The sequence below is a fragment of the Brachionichthys hirsutus genome, chromosome 15, assembly GCF_040956055.1.
Source record: "Brachionichthys hirsutus isolate HB-005 chromosome 15, CSIRO-AGI_Bhir_v1, whole genome shotgun sequence".
In the NCBI taxonomy this organism is placed as follows: domain Eukaryota; kingdom Metazoa; phylum Chordata; class Actinopteri; order Lophiiformes; family Brachionichthyidae; genus Brachionichthys; species Brachionichthys hirsutus.
The window spans coordinates 2265381-2287181 of record NC_090911.1 but is presented as its reverse complement, the minus strand read 5'-3'; the positions used below and the strand labels follow the sequence as shown (position 1 = coordinate 2287181).

General features: G+C 42.9%; 1 protein-coding gene across 1 annotated transcript; it reads left to right on the top strand.

Moving 5' to 3' along the window:
- Positions 1-2763: 2763 nt before the first annotated feature.
- Positions 2764-20811, top strand: tesk2 (testis associated actin remodelling kinase 2). Its single transcript, XM_068748416.1, has 12 exons — positions 2764-2886; positions 3691-3810; positions 7861-7982; positions 10562-10610; positions 12994-13140; positions 14092-14174; positions 14839-14923; positions 15159-15242; positions 16110-16196; positions 16830-16968; positions 18023-18529; positions 19550-20811. Exons 1-12 carry the CDS (start codon positions 2764-2766, stop codon positions 19828-19830), a joined length of 1827 nt encoding a protein of 608 aa, XP_068604517.1. The 3' UTR covers positions 19831-20811.
- Positions 20812-21801: the final 990 nt, after the last annotated feature.

The following is a 21801-nucleotide window of genomic DNA, read 5'->3' as shown; positions in this document are numbered from 1 at the left end:
AAAACTTTAAAAGGCCGCATACCTGAGGCGTCGTTCTCCCACGCCCAGTCATTCAACCCTTACGAATCCGAGCTCGAATCACTCCGGTCTTCAACAGACCCTATCAAGTAAAACACACTTAAAACCTAAAACATGATATATAAAATCAACATATTAAAATATTCACCGGCTTAGCTCATCAGATGCTTCGACCATGCATGTGGGCCCAGCAAACAATCTGGTCACCCGACAGGAAATTGGCATCATCTTGGCCAACAGCCACTCCCTTTTTAAGGAGAAGCGCCCCAGGAGAGGGCGACACCCTGTGGTGGCCTCCAGCACATTCACCCCGTGGTGTCCCCTGCTACACTTTTATACTTCAGTGACATGCCAAGGCTTGCTGCAGCCCACCATTATAACACCGCCTAAAGTTTGATTTCAAGCTGCCGTTTTCCATTTGCAATCCGCCAGCAGTGTTGAGACCTCCAGACTACTGAGAAAACATGTGGTCTGAGGCTGCTTTTCAGATGTCCCATCTGTTTTTGAAGTAGCAGCAGGCCGCATTTTACAGACCAAAAAAAGACTGACGTTAAAATATTCCACCCTATTCCACGGTTTCTTTGCTGTGGTGTTTTGAACGAATCCCCGTTGGATGCAGCAGGGAGTAGTCTGGGAGCAAGTGTAGTCATGAACTATGGTTGTTTGCCTTGTAATTATTTGCATGACTAAGTTTCCCAGCAACGCATTATATTGTGAGCTATAGTGGTCACATTTTTATTTTGGCGGTGTAAATTAGTTATATAGTACGCAGTTGGAATTGTCTTGATGTTTATTTTTCCTGATTGCATCGGAAGTTGGTATAAATTCCTTTTGGTTATCAGTATGTTACTTGAGCTGTTAAGATAAGGATTGAAAAGTACATTTTACCCACCCCACTATCCAGTATGAGTATCTATGGACTCCTTTGACCACTAATGTGGGTGTGTTGGTACAAAAACTCCTGCGTAGCTGCTGCCTTGATTCAAGGGAAGGCTTACATCTTACTTGCAGACCTACTCTTGTCAACTCGGATAACTGAACTTGAGGAAATGTGTGTCTCTGTCGCTGCTCTCAGACTGGGAAATCACTGCCATGTGAAAATAGATTCTCAGGCTAATACTTGTGACTTGCATTTTTCTTGGCACTGGGACGTTTGTTTGGCGGAAAATGAGGAGAGAAGAGAGAAAGTGGGTGATGGAAAGCCTTTTAAGGATGTAGTTGGAGCAGAGAATGATGTCAGAAGGTGTCCAGTGTCTGTCTGTGATGTAATGCTCCCGGACCAAAGCCAATCATGGCTAATGTTTTAGGATGTAATCTCATAAGACCTCTTGACCTAAGGTTGACTTTTGTTTCTACTTTCTTATTATTATGTAGATCAGTTCAATCATTGCCAACATTGTTTGCTAATTAAAATGTAGAAGTTGTTGAACTTAGTTGCTGCTGCTGTTGGTTTTATGTGGGCGTCTCAGAATCATCCACAAACGGGGTTCACCTGTGATCCTCCAGGTAACCGAAGTGGACAACTGTAAATCATTTTGTTTGGCCTGGTAGCTTCTCTTAGCCACTATTGCTGTGTTTGTAGAAATAAATACACTGCAGTACTGCAGGTGATTTATTTACTGAAACTTAAAGTAGCAGTGCAGATAGAAAAAACAATTAATTACAATCACTCAATCATTCTCTTTTTCCGAACAATAATTGTGGAAAATTAGTATTATTCTAATTTTTAAAAAATACTTAAAAAAAAGTTAATTAGATGCTGTTTGCCTGATTACTTTATGCAAGAGTTGTGGACTAGCAGCTTCGTGCTCGGCTAGGAAATATTTAACAAGCAAAATGTTCTAAGGGAAATCATACGTCAAAATCTTTTATTTTTTCATCAATATACTTTGGACCGTTCTTTCAAGGTATTGGATAAATATTTATAGCCAGGATCAGAACGTCTTATCAACGGAAGAGTCGGTTCTCTCTCGGGAAGATTGTATTCTTGAAAAGGTTTGTCATGAAAGCCGCATTGTTTTTGCGTGTATGAAAATCCTTTGGTCACAGACGTCTCTTCCTGTTACCCTTTGTACCCTGCTGGTTCTGTTTTGGATGACAGAAAGGTCCAGGACCTGAACTATTCTTTGGCTAATCTCCCATAATTGGACAATCGGCCCCTATTTCAACCATTACAGTCAGGCCTGTTGAGCAATACTGGCTCGTCTCAGTCATCCTGCAGCAGGATATCTGATGTCGAAACCCCAAACCTTTCAAGAAAGAGTTGTATGGCATCTTTTTCTTATCTTTTTTTTTTAATCTCGGTTGGAAGAGGATGTGGATTGTAATATGTTTAAATTCATCAAGTCATTCCAAAGATTTGCCAGAAATATGTCTGAATCCTTTGAAGCACTTTATTGTTCAAGGACTCCTACAGCGAAATCAACACTTTATTTTCTCTTTATTTCCTCTAGGTCTCCGAGCACTCGGGATGCATCTGTCAAACATGTGAACCCCCTCTCATTTCAGTGGACCCCCACTCAAAAGCAAGGAGCTGACCCACGAGGAGACGTCTTGGATCCAACCGCGTGTGAACTGGCTTGTCACGAATACATTTCCCAACTGAGGCTGCTCCCCAGGACACAAACGGAGTTAGCGCTGTGCTGCTGCGGCCCCATTGTAGCGATCTAGTCCTCTTGCCATGTGGGTACGTTACAGAAAAAGGCCCGTACTACCCTCACTGGTATCGCTGTCGTTCACGTCACCATGGACCGGAATAAGCGCAACTCCATCGCTGGGTTTCCTACACGGCAGGAACGCATCAACGAGGACAGAGATGGCTTTGGAGGTTTAGGGATCAGTGAAATGGGCATGAACCCGCTTTCACAGGTCAGTCTTTTGTTTTTGGTACGTTTCCATTGGTGTGAGGAGAATCCATCGTGTTGTGCAGGGTTCCTGTGCCAGTGCATTGATAAAGGACTAAACTGTTTCTACTTTGATCTTCACATAAAGTAATAAAAATAAGGCACGCTACAAATGCCTACATCAATTAGTTATTGGGCGCATTAATTATTGATATTATGGACCCATTGGACTAAGTTCACGGTCCGATGAGTCCGCGGTCAACATACGGGGTCAAATCTGTCAGAACAGCCAACCAATGTTTGGCAATTTAGCTGGAAAATGTAACTAATAATACGAATCAGAATAAAAGTTTTTTTAGGGATTGTTGTCAGCTGACTGGATTAAAAAAAAAAACACTTTTCTTTTTAAAATTCAGTTGTTATTGTGGAAAATGCCACTTTACGGTTGCTAGTACAGTAATACCTCGACATACGAGTGTTCCGAGACACGAGCAAACCTGCGAGTAACATTTTGCTTTGAGACAAAAGAGGCATGATGACGATGGTGCGTTAAATCGGGCTTTAATTTGTGGTGAGATGAAGACTCCAAACCAAGATTAGTGAAGCGCGAATCTAAAAAGCTGAACTGATAAGTAGACTGAATTGCTGCAGGCTGGGTGTGACACGCCGTAAGCATTTTGATCTGTGCTGAAATGCTTCAGTAACTTGTTTTTGTAGGTGAACGTGGTACTATTGTGGCCGGTATGATCAAGAAGGATTCCAAATTCAATATCAAAGCATGTTTGTTGACCTCACTGCGTTATTTGACATGTGTTCCTGCCTTCTGCAGGTGGGCAGGGTGTGGCCGTCGTCCTACAGGGCGCTCATCAGTGCCTTTTCCTGTCTTACACGCCTCGATGACTTCACCTGTGAGTGGATTGGCTCTGGATTCTTCTCGGATGTCTTCAAGGTGGGTGGAGATCAGTGTTTTGCTCTTCAGTCTGTCTTTCACTTTTTGGTTTACCTTATTGCTAGCCTCTTAGCTTCCCTCCATCCAGGCTTATTTATGATGTTTCGGCGCTCTCACCCACAATGTCCGTTCCGTATCATGGCGCAGCATAATATACTTATGGTAATTTAACATGGGGCGACTTATGACCGAGTCGGCATACGACAAAACCCTCGGAACCAGTTGTCGGCATAAGTCGACGACCCCGTTATTAATTACCACCCCTTCTGGGAATGGGACTCGCTCAAGAGTGCCTGGTGTTAATAGTTTGGCTACCGTATGCTTGGCATGTGTTTAAAACTCTCTTTAAAAAGTCGTTTTAAAGCCACGGTGGCTGTGAAGCCTTTGGTTCAGAAATGCAGCGGGACAGCAGCTTATTTCGGAACGTAGGACTGCGTTTTAGAGAAATAAATAACCATGTCCACCACAGAGTGGTAATCAATCAGATTGATGGAATGGTCTAAAATGAAGCTTCCTTTGTGCCACTTTGTCAGACTCCATACGGTTGATGATAATTGATCGATGATGTCCAATGGTTTCTATTTTTGAATCCAAAGCTGAATCCTTTGCTTGTAACAGCAGTTCAGCAGCAGATTTTCCCTGTGGGATTATTAAAGGATTCTGATTCTGATTTATTTGTCAGGAGTCGGGTGCTGACGGATGCCTGATCTCCGTCTCATGCACACCTTTTGTAATTTCATGCCTGAGCTTGTTTGTTCTCCCTGGGGTGAGATCGGAGCTTCTGCAACTCATCGGCGCCGTATTCCCTGTAGTCAGACTGGCCCCTGGCAGTCTCAGAGGCTGCCTTCGGTTCTGGGTTGCATGTGTAATACAGGTGTGAAAACACCTGACTCTGCTTCTTGTACTTATTCCAGTGCATCCTCATTTATCGTAGCTTATGAACACAACGTTCTGGTGCTTCGTTTACATTCTGACTCGCCTTGGATATTATGTAAAGCGCTGTAATCTATCACCCTGTACCTTGTGCCAATCATATTTTTTTTTAATGCAAAAAAAACCCCAAAAACGTGTGCAACAGGTTATCCTGCCGACCTGCTTTGAGCCTCTCACCAAAAATAAAGTGCACAGCCCTATCTTGCTTTTACAAATAAAAGGAAGACACAGGGTTTGATGTAGTTAATAAAATAACTATCTACAGGACAAACTAACAAAACAACCTAAACCGCCAATAAGGTGTCCTGGGTTTCAGCTTTTCATTCTTGTAGTGCAAAAATGGAAAAAAAAAAAATGCCCAACTGCAGCAGCTATGTGGCGATTTCAATGTAAAATTGTAAATCTGAAAATAACTTGCAACAGCTGACGTGACAAAAGCTTCAGCAGGTAATTGTTCTCACGGACTTATTGCAGTCGCTTGTACATTAGTGACAGATTTGTTTTTGATGAACAAAAGCATTTCTGCTTTTTCACCAGACAGGCATCTTCTTGGGGGGGGGGGGGGGGGGGGATCAGCTTGGGCAAGTAGCGGGTCTGTCAGCATCACGGCGGAGCAGAGGGGACAGTGGCTGATTTTCAGACCTTTGCGGAGGTAGATAAGATCAGTTTCAAATGTAGGACTCGGCTTATCCCCCCCAAATTAAGGATATCTGCGATCGATCGGTGCATGTTTAATTACCTTACCCACTCCCTGAAATGCATAGCAATGTCTTTGGTAACTTTCCATGGCTGAGATCATCTTCAGCCATCATTCACATCTCAATGCTACAACACAGTATCATGTATTATAGTTCTGTCTATACAATTAAGACTTACTCTCTATTATGAGTCTGGACTGACGTGGATGTAAACTGGAAGTTGTCTGCTCTGGAAATGCACCAGTAAATGTTTAATGAGCAAGGTGAACACGATGTCTTTGTGGACTTTGCTTCCTGTGAGCAGTTATTATCTGAGCCAGTTATTAAGTAATAGACACGTCCTGGTGTTAATGCTTTTTCTGTAGAGGTAAATGTGAGCAGAAAAGGAAGTGGATTAGAGTGATTAAAAGCTTGCATTCAAAAAGAATAATGGATTGTGATGGGAACCAAAAAAAAGTGGTGAAATGAATGACTGAAGAGGACAAGAGACGAATGGGGGCAAAGCTTTGGTGGTAGAAATGTTTAGTTGAAAAGTGGATTCAGGAGTTGATGAAGAGGAAGGGTGCGTGAGAATGCTGACTGGTCTCACTTTAAAATAGAGGAAGAGTGGAAGTAAAGGTGACCGAAGCGTTTCAGAAGTTGGAGAACAAGGATAGTTTAGAAGTCTTTAACAAAAATCCAATGCGGTGAAATCAGGAGCTGGAGGGGTGGACGACTGGGAAGCATGAGGATTAAGGGGAACGGTTTACCGGAGGCCACAGCCAGGAGGAAGAAGGGGATCAGGCCTCAATGCAGATGGGGGGGGATGTGAAGGGTGGACATGGGGGATCGGGGGAGGATAGACTGATGTGGGGGAGGAGTGGCCATCTGTTTGTTTCTGCTGTCCTGCTGTCGGATTCCTCTGAACTTGAACAGACATTTTTATCTCTACAACAGAGAGAAACTCTCAAGTTAGAATCCAGGGTTTGTTTCATGCAGATTATTCCTCACTGAAATGCTCAAATATCAACATTGTTGCGCAACATTTTGACTTTGATAGTTAAAGCCTTCTTTATAATCTGTTCTTTTCACGGTGCTAATTCCCTCCCCTGCTGTAAGTGATGCTTCCGGTCTGATGTCACCATTGTACCATAGTTCTGATGATGCAGGAACGCAGAAGAGCCATTGTTAGACGGCGACATAAAGCCGCCCACTGTTTGAATGAATGCCTCTTTGCTCGCATGTTTCCACTCATTTCGTTTCGTGGGTGTTTTTGTGAGAACTGTTTACTAGAAAACTGTAGGCGCTCCAAATAATCATGCTTGTCAAGGATGCACAATTAATTTAATCACATCTACAAAAACATTTGGTTTGCACGGTAACAGCGTTGACACCTAATTTTATATAATGTATGTTTGTTGTGGTTTAAAATAGCCATGGCATTTAACATTTTTTTTAAAGTGCAGTATCACAGGGTTGAATATTTCACAATAATTTTGTGTTTTATTCCTCGTCCGGCTTTCTCGTTAACTTTTGAATTGCCACTTCCTTACTGAAAGCAACTATAATTGCAGGGGTATCCACTTTGCCCTTTCTGAACTATGGTATTAAAATCTGCATCGTGGTCTAATTATGTCTCTGCTGTCAGGAAATGAGATCGCAAGTGAAGGTAGATAGATGTTGCTGCAGCAGCTCAGTCATCTGACATGTGACTTTGTGCGGTTTGCACAGTGACGCTTCCGATTTGCATGCATGGCCGTGCTCAGCAGAATTCAAATTCTCTGTAATTAATGAACTGCTTTCTGGCACTGTGACCTGTGGGTTTATCACCTGTTTCCGTGAAGGGATCAGTGTATTGAGTAGACGTACGGTAGAGCCACTGTTCCCGTTGAGTCATAGGAATCTTTGTCGGTTAAGTGTTTCATCTGAGGCTTTTCAATCAAATGAAATGGATTGTACTTTTTTGGGGGGTTTTTGGAAGCAAATGCATGCAGTATTAATCCTTGATTTTGAGGTGCCTCATGAACACTTCCGCTTTTGAAATTTAGCAAGAGGTGTATATATAACGATATCATGGCATTTTGTTTGCATTTATAATTCAGTAATATATCTTTTTTCATAATGTTTCAGAAATCTCTTCTCATTTTTTGTCGCCACTTGTTGTTGTTAGCTCGTGCTGTTTTCAGCCAATCATTGATGGATGCTGAGGCCGTCGCTATCCGACAGCTAGATTGAATCCGAATGCACAAGAATACAAAATTGATTGTTGCTCTGTATTGACACGTCAGGGCCGGTCAGCAGTGACTGGCCTAATTAAAATGATTTTCTTTTAATATTAAACCTTCCCGTTCTGTTTCCTTTGTTTATTTGCTGCATAATATTTTTCTTAATGCTCAGCGTTTCTATCTGTCCATCCCTGTATCTGTCTGTCTGTCTGCAGGTCCATCATCGAGCTTCAGATCAAGTTATGGCTTTAAAGATGAACAAGATCAGCAGCAACAGGGCCAACATGTTGAGAGAGGTGCAGCTGATGAACCGACTCTCCCATCCGAGCATTCTCAGGTTGGTAATCCATTGACTGACTAACTAACCCATCCCTGGTTTACTACGGTGGAGCTCATTCATGTGTCAATTTAATTAAATTGTTGAGCAAAATCTGCATAATTTTAAAATAAATGCATAAATGAATAATGCATAGAAACCAGCTTTTAACTAGATCTAACCCAAAACCCATCTAGTATGGTAGTTATAGTTTCTCATCACATGATATGTATAGTAATAATCTCACCTTAGTGAACAAATGGATTCATACATATCAACCGTTTCTTTGAGCACCTGCCGCACTCTTGCTTTGACATGTGTCTCTCCTCTCTCACTTGGTCGGGAGACTGTGGTTGTGACCTGTTTCCTTTGGGGTTGGCTAAAAATGGTGATTATTCTGAGCTGCTAGCTCCTGCTAGCGTTGTAGTTGCTGCCTGAAGGCAGGAAGCTTTTTGCATGGGCTTAACAAACATCGATATGTATTTTTGTGGGGGTCCACCGATCGCGCATTTCTGGCCCCAAAAATGAAGGAAATTGTCGCTAATCGATCGGTGCATGTTTATATTTCTGATATTCTCATCAGTGATTGGTTAGACAAATTTGGCACCAAACGGTACCGTTTGAACCTCTCGTACCTGAATCTGCAGTCTTTAAGTGTTGCCTCCGTGTAATGCCTGGTATTGGTATGAATAAAATATCACCCCCTCAATCGTGGAGTATCAATACGCTTCAGTCCAATGATACCTTTATTATTTAATTTATATGATTTGTTGAATAAGTTTCCCTTAGCGGTAAATATAAGTGTGAATGATTGTTTTTTATTTCTTGACCCTTTGATGAGCTGGCGACTCGTCCAGGGTACACCAGAATTAAGCATGCAATCGACTAGAAGGTTGATTTGCTGTGGCGACCCCTGACGGGACAAGTCGGGAGAAGAAGCGGAGGAGGAAGATGCTTTGCCTGCAGCCAGTCGCCGCAAGCATTCTTTGATTCAAATTCCTGTGTGATATGGAAGGAAGAGTTATTGAAGGTTATTGTATCGCTTTGCAGTATCGCTTTGCAGTATCGCTTTGCAGGGACTGGTTTTAGTATTTTGTTAAAACAATTTCTTGCACTTCTGCACGTGTCGAATCAAACAGGGGCAGTTTGAATCCAACTGTCAACATGTCGAAGTGCCTTTGGGGGAAACACTGAGCCCTGAGTTGCCCCCAGCAGGCCTGCAGCTTTAGGCACCATGATGATGTAGAGAAGTGCTATATGAGTGCACTCCATTCATTTCTTTTTACATAAAGCACTATGCGCTGCCTCAATGTTTGTAAGGTACTATTCAAATAAAGTTCCTTGGTTACATTTTATGGCAGGAAAAGGGAAAAGTCAGTAAACACAATAAAACTTTATAGGAAAGAACATTCAGGTCCCACTTAGACTGCTACGCCCAATAATTGCTCTGTTAATTTAGTAGTTTAGTTTCCAGTCCACGTTGTTCTCTGGTCTCTGGAGTGGGCAGTTCTCAACATGCACACACGTGTATAAATATCTGCCTGAGTGTATTTATGCAAGTCTCTTTTACAATGCCATCTTTGTTAAACATGCCTAATGGATTGTGTGTGTGTGTGTGTGTGCACGCTAACAAGCAGACACTGAGGGCTTCATTGTTCATCAGTATCCAACAAGGACCCACTCAGTTGACCTTTTCATTGCCCTCACAATTATGTGGGGCCTTCAACACTGCTTGGGAGCAAAGTTGGTTCATACATTGCTGTCATTTCTAACCCAAGTAAATACGAAGTGTCGTGTTTAAATGATGATTTCATTTATTAAGGGAAACAGCCACTCAAACCTGCCTGTCCATATATGGAGAGGTAATTGCCCTGCTATTAATTCCTGAATAAAGTGTGAACTTCAATGCCACTAGCCACACCCAGGCCTGATTCCGAGATTACACTAACAGCACATCGATTACTCATCCAAGAGGTCACAGAAGGGCCACCGACCACGTCGGCATGACTGCAGGCGCCATGGCTCTGCAATATGCTGTTGTTAGGTTGAAGGCCCGAGGCTGCTTCAACACCTGGACGACGTCTGGTAATGGATGGGACCGTAAATTTTACTCTCTACCAGAACATTGTGAGGGATGAACAGCCGTCAGTTGGTGACCTCCGGCTCAAGCGCACTTTGGTTATGTGAAAGACACCAGCACGTCTACCTAAACATGCAGTGCACGGTCAGAATAGAACCTTTTGTTAATGGGCAGTGGCAGAATGGAATGCAGGTGAAGTAAAGGAGCCGTTTCCCTTTGGCAGAGAGTCTCACAGTAAATGCTTGTCTGGTCTTGCCTGCTTGGAATCCTTCCCTCGATATTTTTTCCTGCTTGTGAACTTGCAGACGGCACACTTTCTTTTTTTTCATTATCTCCTTCGAGTTTCATTGACATGACCTTGTAGAATTGTTTGAACTAGCTGTGTACACTCAGTATTCATCATCTGTCTTGAGGATAATTAAGACCATTAATTCCTTCAAAATCAATTCTAGACATTCTTGTCTCAAAGGTTGGAATTATGGCATCATGAGAGTCTCATGTCTGTTCTTTGGCTTTACAGGTTTAAAGGCGTGTGTGTTCATGAGGGCCAGCTTCATGCTCTGACAGAGGTAGGAAGACACACACACACAGTACTTCACCTTTAGATGTGTAGTTCCTCATTCTGTTACACAGGAGGTCGTCGACTTACGGCCACAATTGGTTCTGAGGATTTTGTTGTAATCCGACTTGGTCCCAAATTGACCATTGTTAAATTACCACAAGTATATTATGTTGCGTCATGATACTGTGAATGAGGAGTAGAAAAAGACAATTTCCTCTTGGTAGACATCGTGGGTGAGACCGAAGAAACTGTCGCTCGCGTTCCAGCATGCCGTAAAAACACCTTGTAAACAGACAAACAGACCAGTGTGGTTGTAAAGTCGAGCAGTGTATGTGTGTGTGTGTGGGTGTAGGTGTAGGTGTGTGCGTGTATAAATAAATAAATAAAATATTAAAAGCTGAAAACATTGAATTAGTTTTATGTACTAAACCATAGAATGAGGGATGTATGGTTGGGATCAAGACGACACAAATTAGATAATTTCTAATCCCTGCAAAATGTGCATTTATATGATCTACTTGGAAAACGAGGTGCACGTAATTAACCACATGACTGGCCACTCTGCTTCTTTGGGAGAGTTTGATTCAACCAATAAGACTGGAACACTGTCCACCTTAACAATAATTCACGCAAGAATGCAAATGTTCTGATCCATTATTGAATTCATATCAGATCGGCAGCATTTTGTAATTTTACTGTCATCAGTTTTGAATGAAGACTCCATGATCTTGTGTAAATCAGGGCAGGAAATATCTGCTGCGAGTTGACGAGCAAAAAACAAAAATCAAACTTGGTCATGTCTTCAGATCATTCCATCTGAAACGGAGCTTTAAAAAAAAAAAATCATATTGAATTAATCTTTATTTTAAGAAGCATCCGATAACAAATTTGGATCTGAAGACTCATAGATCGGACCTAAATGAAGAAAAACAGCTCAAAGGCCATGATTGTCTCATTTATGAGGAAAGTACAGTGTCTCGGATGCTTTGAGGGATGTAATAGATTACACTGTTCCACTGCACAGTGAAAGCGCTCATTGTAGCCTTATAAAGACAAACACCAACGTTGTGCGGTAGCACATCACCAATTTTACACACTTGCACAGTGAACCGTGTTTCTTCAGACGGCCTCATGATGCTCACACGCTGTGGAGGGTCTTTGACTCCTCTTGCAGCGTAAACAGGGCCTGTTGTGTTGAGTCTGACCCGGGTAAGCAGGCTCATGCTGTTTTGTTACTTGACTCCCATGATGAGGCCGGAGCTCAGAGGAAGTGGAGAATTAAGTTACTGCATGGCCCCAAGCTACCCAGAGAAAGTCGCTGTGTGTAATGCACAGACGCGTGCAAGTCCACAAACGGCTCCAAAATAAACTCAGAAAACGCTCTCATCGAGGAAACTCGAGAGGCAAGAAGAACTGTGGATCTCTGCAGACGCAAAGTAACGCACGTCATCGGAAAGGTTTCTGCAATCATAATCTCCGCTAATGTTAATCATGACCCTCGGCAGGATTGTGCTGCTTCTAGCCGCAAACAAGGATCCTATTGTTTAGATCTTTCCAGGATCCTTAAACAAAAACCCAGTTTGCAACCCGCTGTATGTTTCTCGTTTCCTTTGCACTCGTCACTATGGGAGATCACGGGACATGTATGTGTCAAACATGTGGCTGTTAGCTCAAATACGCTCTCCAGTTAGCATCTTATGACGTCATCATCATCCTTGGATTCTGAACCAACTCGGTAATTAGTGTCAGTGAGGATTATTAGTCATCCCGGTCATGGTAGAACTCTGTGTCGGAATAAGTTAACTGGGCTTGTAGGAATAGCTTGAAGATATTTTGCCTTGTGTCAAAGAAAAGAAGCTGCTTCAGTTCTAAACAGCTGGTGGGGATTTCCAAATATTCAACCTAGGAGGGGTCGAGGTCAATACATCATAAAGAGAGTATTCAATACACAGTAATATAGATTTTATTGATCTCTAATAGACACAATATTGTGAACATTTTCAGCCAGGGGTTCCCCGACTTTTTTTTAAAGCCCACCAACCCCCCGGAACAGAAGCTGGAAGACACCCAGAGACCAGCTGAGTGGCGTAATGCGTGCACTTGAGTTTGGTGCAGACTCGGGGAGACAAAACGGTGACTCCCAAGTCAAGTTGATTTAGTAGTTACACAGATTCATGGGTGCCAGGCTTGACAATGCATCTGGAAAGAAACTCCAAAGGCACGGAATGCCCCTTTTATCTGGGTGTAAGATAGAGCCCTTAATACCAGTCATCACTTTGTGTTTAACAAGCCTTTAATCGCTCTTACTCATCATGCTTTTTATTGTGTAAAATCAGAATTTCATTATTCTGTTGCCTCCTTATTGTGTGTGTCACTTTGTTTTCTACCAGTACATCAATGGTGGAAACCTGGAACAGCTTCTGGACGGCAACAAACCCTTGAGTTGGCCCACGAGGGTCAAGCTAGCCTGTGACATTGCCAGTGGCCTGGCCTACTTGCACTCTAAAGGCATATTCCACCGAGACCTCACCTCCAAGGTGAGCTCCACTGGTCACTTGGTGTATCCTTTAAAGGATAAATCAGCCGTGAAACACGGATAGTTTACGTGTTCCAATTTCTCTTTTATTCCAGGATGCAAACAAAACAGATTAAACATGAGAAAGCGGTCCATCAGTGCTCTGAACATCATGGCATCACATGCTGATTAAGGATTTAGCAACCAATTCTGATTCATGCTGTATCAATTAGGATGATGTGTAGACTGGAACTTTTAAATATCAGGTCTATTCAGTATCTGTGTATACCATATGCAGTAATACCTCGACATACGAGTGTTCCGAGATACCAGCCGGCCCACCGACAATATTTTGCTTTGAGATTCATTTAGTGTTTTTGGCTGTATTTGTGAATATTTTTTATAATAAGTGATGCGCCCAAAGAAAGCGCGCGGTAGGGATGGCGGATGAAGCATAAAACGATCGATCAACGCAGTACGAGCGGAGTACATAGACGATGTGTACAATCCTCAAACAGAAGGATGCTATCAAGAACACAAACCCTTCATGTAATGTACAATTACTGTATAAAGTGTTACGTCCTGTCCAACTCCATCTCCCTCCTCCGCCGCACTGCACACCGCCGTTAGCTTCTATCGTCTGTCTCAGAGGTAAAACTCAAAATAAAAGCACATTTTATATTACTGTATATCATTTGTTACATCAGTGTGTGTGTGTGTGTGTGTGTACCTATATAGCAGTGTTTGTTAATGTTAATTTCAGTGTTTTTAGACTGCCGGAGATTTGATTACATTTTTTCCGGGTATTTTATTTGGGAAAAATGTATTAGATATGCGATCGATTTGAGTTACGAGCTCGGTCCTGGAACGAATTCTACCCGCATGTCGAGGTATTCCTCATATGAACAACCATTAGTGGCTATTTCAACTGTGGATTATTGAGACTGTTTTTAATGTTTTCCCGCTTTCTCAGAACTGCCTGATCAAATGTGATGACAATGGTTACTCGGCGGTGGTGGGAGACTTTGGCCTGGCAGAAAAGATTCCCACCAATCTGTAAGGAAGTCTCCACTGAGTGGACCTACGGAAATGTATCCTGGCCCTGATAGATAATTCAGAAGTGGCCAGATAGGTGGTGAAACATGATGACGCATGCCTTCTTGCTCTGTAACAACCAGTTCTGTGTCTGCAGGAACGTCATAATCCAGCAATGTGATTTCTAGCTGGCTTCTTAGATTGTTTTGAGGTTTTCTTTCTTCCCACATGTGGCTTAAAATGAATTTGAGCTGCTGTTGGGGGGCAGTTCTTCATTTTCTAAAATGTGTATAATCTTCTATAGTTATATATATCTTGGTATGTAAACACATGTGACTTTTGCGCAGTGTGTTGCCACACCCATCACCTTTAGGGTGCGTGCCGACTTTGCCCGTTGTAACTCAAAGCAGAGCAAGAAGGACTGAATTGAAAAGATTAGGAGGCAGATTTATTGCACATTAATAGGCTGCTCTGTCAGAGCCTGGTGAAAATGAGAGCTCAGTTTTAACTGGTAACTAGTACTGAATGTATGACTAACCCTTTGTTCAACCAGATGGCGATCAGCTCCTCTTCTCATTAGCGCCCAATGCATGAATGGACTGTAGACTGCATGTGTACGCAATGGAAATGTGAGCGTAGCCAAATCAAAGCCATTGATCTGTGTGTGTGTGTGTGTGATTGGTAGAGCTGAACAGGAGAAGCTTTCAGTGGTTGGTTCTCCTTTCTGGATGGCTCCCGAGGTGCTGAGAGGTGAACTTTACAACGAGAAGGTAAGGCCTCTGTCTCTGCAGCAGTTAGCTTAGCGGTCAACAGTTTACACTTTAACAAAGGCGCCGGGATTCTTTATCAACAACGCAGCAAAAAAATCAGTTTTAAACACTAAGGATGCATAGAAAAACAATGAGTCGGGATGATGAAGAATGCTTTATGTCATTCACTGTATTTATACAACACACCGGGGGGGGGGGGTTATACATCCTAATGTGATCTCTCCGTCCGTTTCAGACCGACGTATTCTCCTACGGTATCATCCTCTGTGAGATCATTGCCAGGGTCCAGGCTGACCCCGACTTCCTTCCCCGCACAGAGGTGAGTGTCGTCTCCGCCCCACAACAATTCACTACTGAGTAAAGCACAGGCGGCTCGCGTGGCGTGTCCTCTGCTAGTCCAACAGAGTGGACCAACTAAAGCATGAATGTCACCCACCAGAAGGGACTTGAGTTGGTTTTTAAGTTATAAAATTTACTGCACTAAAGGTATGATCCTAACAATTCTATAACAAATTTGAGGGCGTCCTTTTGTTTATTTGTGTACTTGAAAAAACAAACATGGTTTATGACACAAAATTTGGATTTTAGAAATCTTGATTCAAAAAAGCACTTTTGTTTGGACTCAGTCAGCGAGTTTCTCTGGGTGGGTTTTCAGGTTTTGTTCTACAGTATGGAATATAAGTCATTATGTCAGTTACAACTTTTTAATGTAACTTTTAAAACGTGGGAGGGAACAAATGAGAATTCACTTTTTGGGGGGGTGCTAAACATCGCCCCTCCAAAAGCAAAAATGTATTTTCTCACTAGTCAGATTTTACAGTTTCGTTGAGTATATGCTTGCCGTTTGCAAGTTATTTTAACCCAGAATATCCAATTTGTAGATTATCAGTTCAATAAATGCACAGAGGAACAAGTTTATTTGGAAAGCACATTGTAAAACGTCGAGGCAATTCAATTTCGTTTTGCAAAATAATCCTTAAAATTAAACATGAGTTAATTTTAAAAAAGCATTTAGTGATTCTGAATATTTAAATATTAAATTGACCATGGCCCTGCAGGCCCGTGTCCATGGAACAGGAGATTCTCAGTATGACTTTTGAGGAAGATCTGTCTATCTCTGTCTTCAGTCCACTTTGTGCTATATGTCATGTTAAACTTTTTATGTATCGGATGTCTTTGACTTCAGAATTTTGGCCTGGATTATCACACCTTCCAGCACATGGTCGGAGACTGTCCGCCGGGCTTCCTCCAGCTGGCCTTCAACTGCTGCAATGTGAGTCCACCATTCTCCTGTCCAATCCTGTCTCGTCCAGTTACAAAATGATCCCATGAATGTTTGCGGAGAGTTTATTTAGGATTTATGTTCATTTTCTTAATTAACCATTATTCTCCTGTTCAGAAATGGAGGTTCAATCGGATTATCTGAATAATCTTACTTAGTCCTCTCTCCGGGGGGGTCGCGTCTTCACATTAATCTGGCTCCTTGAAGGCTTGGCTCTTCTCAGCGTTCAAACATTCATTTGTTATTAAATTGAGTAACGATTAAAATGAAAGCCATTTTTTTAGGAAATCAATCCAAAGCCAATATGGGTTATTTTATATTTCCATCGGTTGATGGCTCGTCTTTGCTGACACTGCAAGCTGGAATTCAGCTGATGTTTTTCTTTCTTAATTACAAACCGCAGAGGATGATGACGTTTAAGTCTTTGAACTCCCTGCTGGTTGATCCTGGATTCACTTCCACTCATCCTCGTCTAGTTGTGTCCTTTGTCTCAGAAATTGTTGTCTTTGTTTCTAGAAATGGAAATGAATCATGTTCCTCATCATTATCTAATGAGTATTATCCGTACCATCTCCTGCACTGCTACCGGAGAGAAATGTTCATTTGTTTCCTCCTCCTCCCCAGATGGACCCTAAACTCCGTCCATCCTTCCCAGAAAACGTGAGACATCTGGAGGAGCTTCTTGCCTGCCTTAAAGTTGAAGATATGAAGCACGAATCCGTCCCACTCGGTGGAGACAATGATAAGAAGATCGTACCTAAAGGTAGCGCCGCACAGCCGTCAGCTGTATCTGTATCACACACGATAAAGTCCGTGTGCAGAGTCCCTGGTTGGCGATAATAAAAACTTCCAAATGACTCGGGAATGAAACTGCTCCGAGATCAACATTCCTCCTTTGAGATACTTGATCCTTGCGAGCCGAGGCTTCACTTCTAATTTGGTCCAGCATGGAGTCTGCAAGTCTGTTCATCGTGGAGTCGGGAGGCGCTAATGTTTTTGTTTGGACGGGTGAAACGGCTCGTCTTCTTCAGTTCTGCCGCAAATGAAGACGAGGAGAACAAAATGTATGACATCACAGAATACAGGAGGAGCGGGTTGTGACTGACGGAGGGAAATCTAGACGAAGATAATGAGTTCTAAAACGTGGTCTGTATCTGCTGTATTTCCACCAGGCCACTGATGCTTTTATTCCCTCTCTGTTTACCTGATAACATCAGCATATCCTGAAAACCAGGATCATCCTCGCCGTAGGGAATGTTTCTGTTGCATAACTGCTATTTAGGCAAACATGTTCGTTGTCCTTGGTGACATGAAGGAGCCTTTGGGGTTTGACAGAAAGTTAAAATATGATCTGTGCTTTGGTAGATCCTGTATTTACATTCAGCATCTTTGGAAACAGCGACTTTTGGTCAACAAGAAAAATTGCTATAACATGGAAAAGCTTTTTGTTAACATTAATCGGCATAAACAGACTGATGTTTTTTTATTCTGCTCCTTTACTTGACGTTTACAATAATATTATGATCCAACTGGTCCTCAGACTCTTTCTCCATAAACTAGACCGTCCACATGCTGATCTGGATCATCATCAAAAGGTTCTAGAGTTTTCTTGGTATCTTTATACACCAACCATGAAAAGGAGGTAACAATCCTGAGCTCTTGGAAGCATTTGAAGAAAACACTGAGCTCATGTTTAACCGGTCTTTGACTTAGCTTTTGCTGCCACCTAGCGGCCACTTTAGATTCTCCATTTTGGTGGTTTTGTGCAAATCATATCTAAAATGTGTCACACAAATGAATCCTCATCTTTGTCCCAGGTGAGAAGATCCAGGGTTTCAAGCGTCTGAACCCTCTCGGATTCCAAGATGATAAAATTCCTCCAAAATCACCCCGCCCCAGACGAAACATCTGGCTCAGCCGCAGCCAGTCAGATGTCTTCTCCTGCCAACCTGGAAGAAAGGTCACCATGCAGGACCCTTGCTGCAACCCCCCTACTGCTCCACGTGCCTCTAAAGCACGTAAAATCAACCCGTTCACGGCCCGAGAGGACCTCTGTGGAGGCAAGATCAAGTTTTACGATGTGCCCAGCAAATCCGTCTTCTCCCTGGTGTTTGACCTCCACTCGCCTCCGGGAAGCGTTTTCAGCAAGCAGCCGACGGCCCACGGGGGTCTGCAGCAGGAGGCGTCGTACGACTGGCAACAGTTGCCATGGAGACAGTGTCACTCCTTACCGGTGTCTCCTCAGCTCCCTCGCTCGGAGATCTTTCAGCTGGCCGCTGCCGGAAGCTCCAGTAACAACAGCCAGCTCAGCGCCGCGCCGCCAGGTGAGAGGATCTAAGAGTTCAGGAAAGAAAGAATGAAAAGCTGTTAATCAACGTTTTAGAGTCTGCTGGGGATAAAGTCCAGCGACACCCGCGACCCGCTAGGAGGTTAAAGCGGCTGTCGACGAGACGATTGAGGTCGACAACAAGGAAATGAATGGATGGGTGAAAATCTGCAAAGCAGAGACGCCATCTTTTATTATTTTCCGTTTTTTGTTTACTGTCATCAACCCACCCTCTCCTGTGTTACCCGTTTACACTTGTATTCCAATACAGTAACAGTAGTGTATATTACTGGCAATGCTACCTGTACTCTTAATCATGAGTTAGTTACTGTACAGTAATTCTACATGGATGGATGGATACACACAATAATAATAACTTTATGAGACTAATATGTGAGAGCAGAGCCGGGGTGCTCACTCAGTGAAGACACTGCTATGAAACTTGAATGATGACGATGATGATGTTTACTGCACAGCCGATGGCAGCTTCACAGCTCTCCTGTATGTGTGTTGAAATGCGTGTTTTAATTCATTCATTTGCTGTTTTATTTTTTTGGGGGGGGGGGGCTAGAAAATCCTTATTTTATTAGAAAAATAATGAAAATGATTTATACTGCAGAATTCCGTAATATAGCAAAAAATCCACGATGCAGTGAAGAGTCGAACCACAAATCTGTTGGCTGAAGAAGATGAAAAAAATTCCTCCCAAAAAATATTACACTTGAATAGAATAATAATAATTTTGTTCAATTCAAAAATTCTATTTAAGTGGAATACACGCTTGTTTTGTAATAAGAGGAAATAATTCTGAATGTAGAACAGTTTAGCTGTAAACTCATTTGTTAGATGTTTAGGTGAGTTTGGAACTCCTGGCTGGATGTTTTCGGAGCGTTCTCAGGTGAAGGGGGGGGGGGGTCCTGGTTCTGAGACACAGGATTGTTTTCTTCATTGATCTCCATAAAAATCATGTCCAAATGGGCAACTTGTGGTTCTTTATCTTTTTCTTTTCTTCCGGCAGCTAACTCCAGGTCTGAAGCGGGCCTGATGGGAAATGAGGTCCAACAGAAGACATCGGCGAGCGGCTGGGCGAAGAAATACGTGGTGGTAGAGATCCCGCCTTACTGCAGACAGAGAAGAGAGGCGGGGGCTGCAGAGGTGGACGGCGGGAAGGGAGGGAGGCAGGACTGGTCTCCTATTGTCCCCAGCAGCGAGAGACACTGTGGAGAGGAGATGGACTGCTCCAGCAGCCCGGAGGAAGACGAGGGACGACAGAGAGAGACGGGCACCTGCTCCATGTGACGCCGAGAGACGGAAACACAAATACGGTGGGCTTTGGACAGGAGACGATCCCCCTGGATTGTGGACATTAAAAATAGACCAACAGAAGGGACACATTTCAAAGATAAAATGAAAGAAGCTTTTAATCTTTCAAGGACGTCTCCACCCTGTAACGGGACATCAGCACAATGGAGACTGTATAGAGATGTTGTTTTCTAAGGTTGTTTATATTTAATACTTCAAGATGATGTAGATTTGTTTCCTGCTTTAGGTGTTCTTGTCTGCGATGGGGTGCGTTCAAGATCCCTCCGTGTTGTCTGCGTGTTTAAAGTCAACGTGTGTGTTTGTGTCTTTCGTTTCAAACACACTTCCCATTCAGAGGACGGAATAAGAGACGATGCTCACGATACAAGTGTTAAATCTCAACTCCTCCTTGCCCCCCCCCCCCCCCCCCCCCCGTACTTGTCCTGAAACTAAAATTCACGACTGTTGGACACGTATTATTGAAACGTTTTAAGCGACGTGACATCAAATCCAGAACGCAGACATTTCAGTTGACATAAAGGACCTTGTTAAATATTTGCATTTAAAGTTGCTTCTTGATAAGTTAATATTAAATCTCTGGAAGGTTGGAATGGAACGAGAGCTGGAATGACGACTCGGCTTTAATGGACTTTGTTATGTCTAGACTAGATCAAGAGAGAAGCAGGACTCAAACATGATGTCACGTCCGTCCGTCCATCCATCCATACATCCATCCATCCATCCATCCATCCATCCGTCCGTCCATCCGCTTGTAGAAGACCTCATTCGTCGATCTCGTCTACAGCCGCTTTATCCGCTCTGCGGGTCGCCAGAGTTGCTGGAGCCGATCCCAACCGACCGAGTCAGGCAGGGAACACCTCGGACGCGTCGCCAGCACACCGTGAGGCCACACAAAATCAGACAAACACTCACGCACACACTTTGCACAATTTGGTGTGATCAATTCACAAACGGCATGTTTTTGGAGGAACCCGGCGAAATCCCACAAGGGGAGGACAAACAAACTCCTCTCCTGAGACGCCCCCCCCCCCCCCCCCCCAAATCAAAGAATCCCACAACAGCTTTAATTCCAGCTCTGAATGCTGGGAGGTATCTCAGATTCTCGATGAGCCATGATTTTAGATGCTCAGCTCGACGGCAGGTTGGGCTGAGTCGTCGTTTTGGCTTTAAGGAAATGGAACAAATTCTGAAGCCTGACAGCTCAGTTGTGTTTGAACGAGCATCAAATAATGTCAAATTCTTCTTTGTTCTTGCTCCAATATTCGGTGCAGATCCACTGCTGATTTGGAGAGGGCTGTTCCTGATTTAATCCTTTTATCTGGATCACATTTCCTTCTTAAACTGAAACGCGTCGCAGCATTTTAATCTATTAGATCGGTGGCCACATCTTTCTCCTTCATTACCACATTTCAAAGATGTTGGTTCAAAACTCGAATCGTTGCGTCTTGTTGGATCTTTTGTTGAACTGTTTTCAGTGTACAATGTGATTATATATATATATATATAATTTGTTCTCAGTCAAGCATGTCAACAGTAACTATGTGCAGCCGTACATCCAGTGACCTCCTACCTATCAATGCTTTTCTATGCAAATGAAGCACCTTTATGGCAGTGTTAGTATAAAACCTTCAATATTTATGAAAAACATTTTAACGTCTTAATTTTGTACATTTGTGTAAAAAGGTTTGCGCCACTTTCCTCGATGATTCAAGGAACGGATGTTCTTGCTGATGGAGTCACGAAAGCGTCTGAATTTTGCTTGTTTGTCATTTGTCAGATGGTTTGGATAGAAATGTAAAAAGTCTTACTTGGTTTAAAAAGCGTAAAAAGAAAAGGTTGCGTCTTCGGTTCGAGTCTTTTCTTTCTCCGGGATCGCAATAAGAACCGTTTGGTTGACTGAGCCTCCGTCCTGTCTTCGGGAAAGCAGCCACTTCATTTCATTTAAGC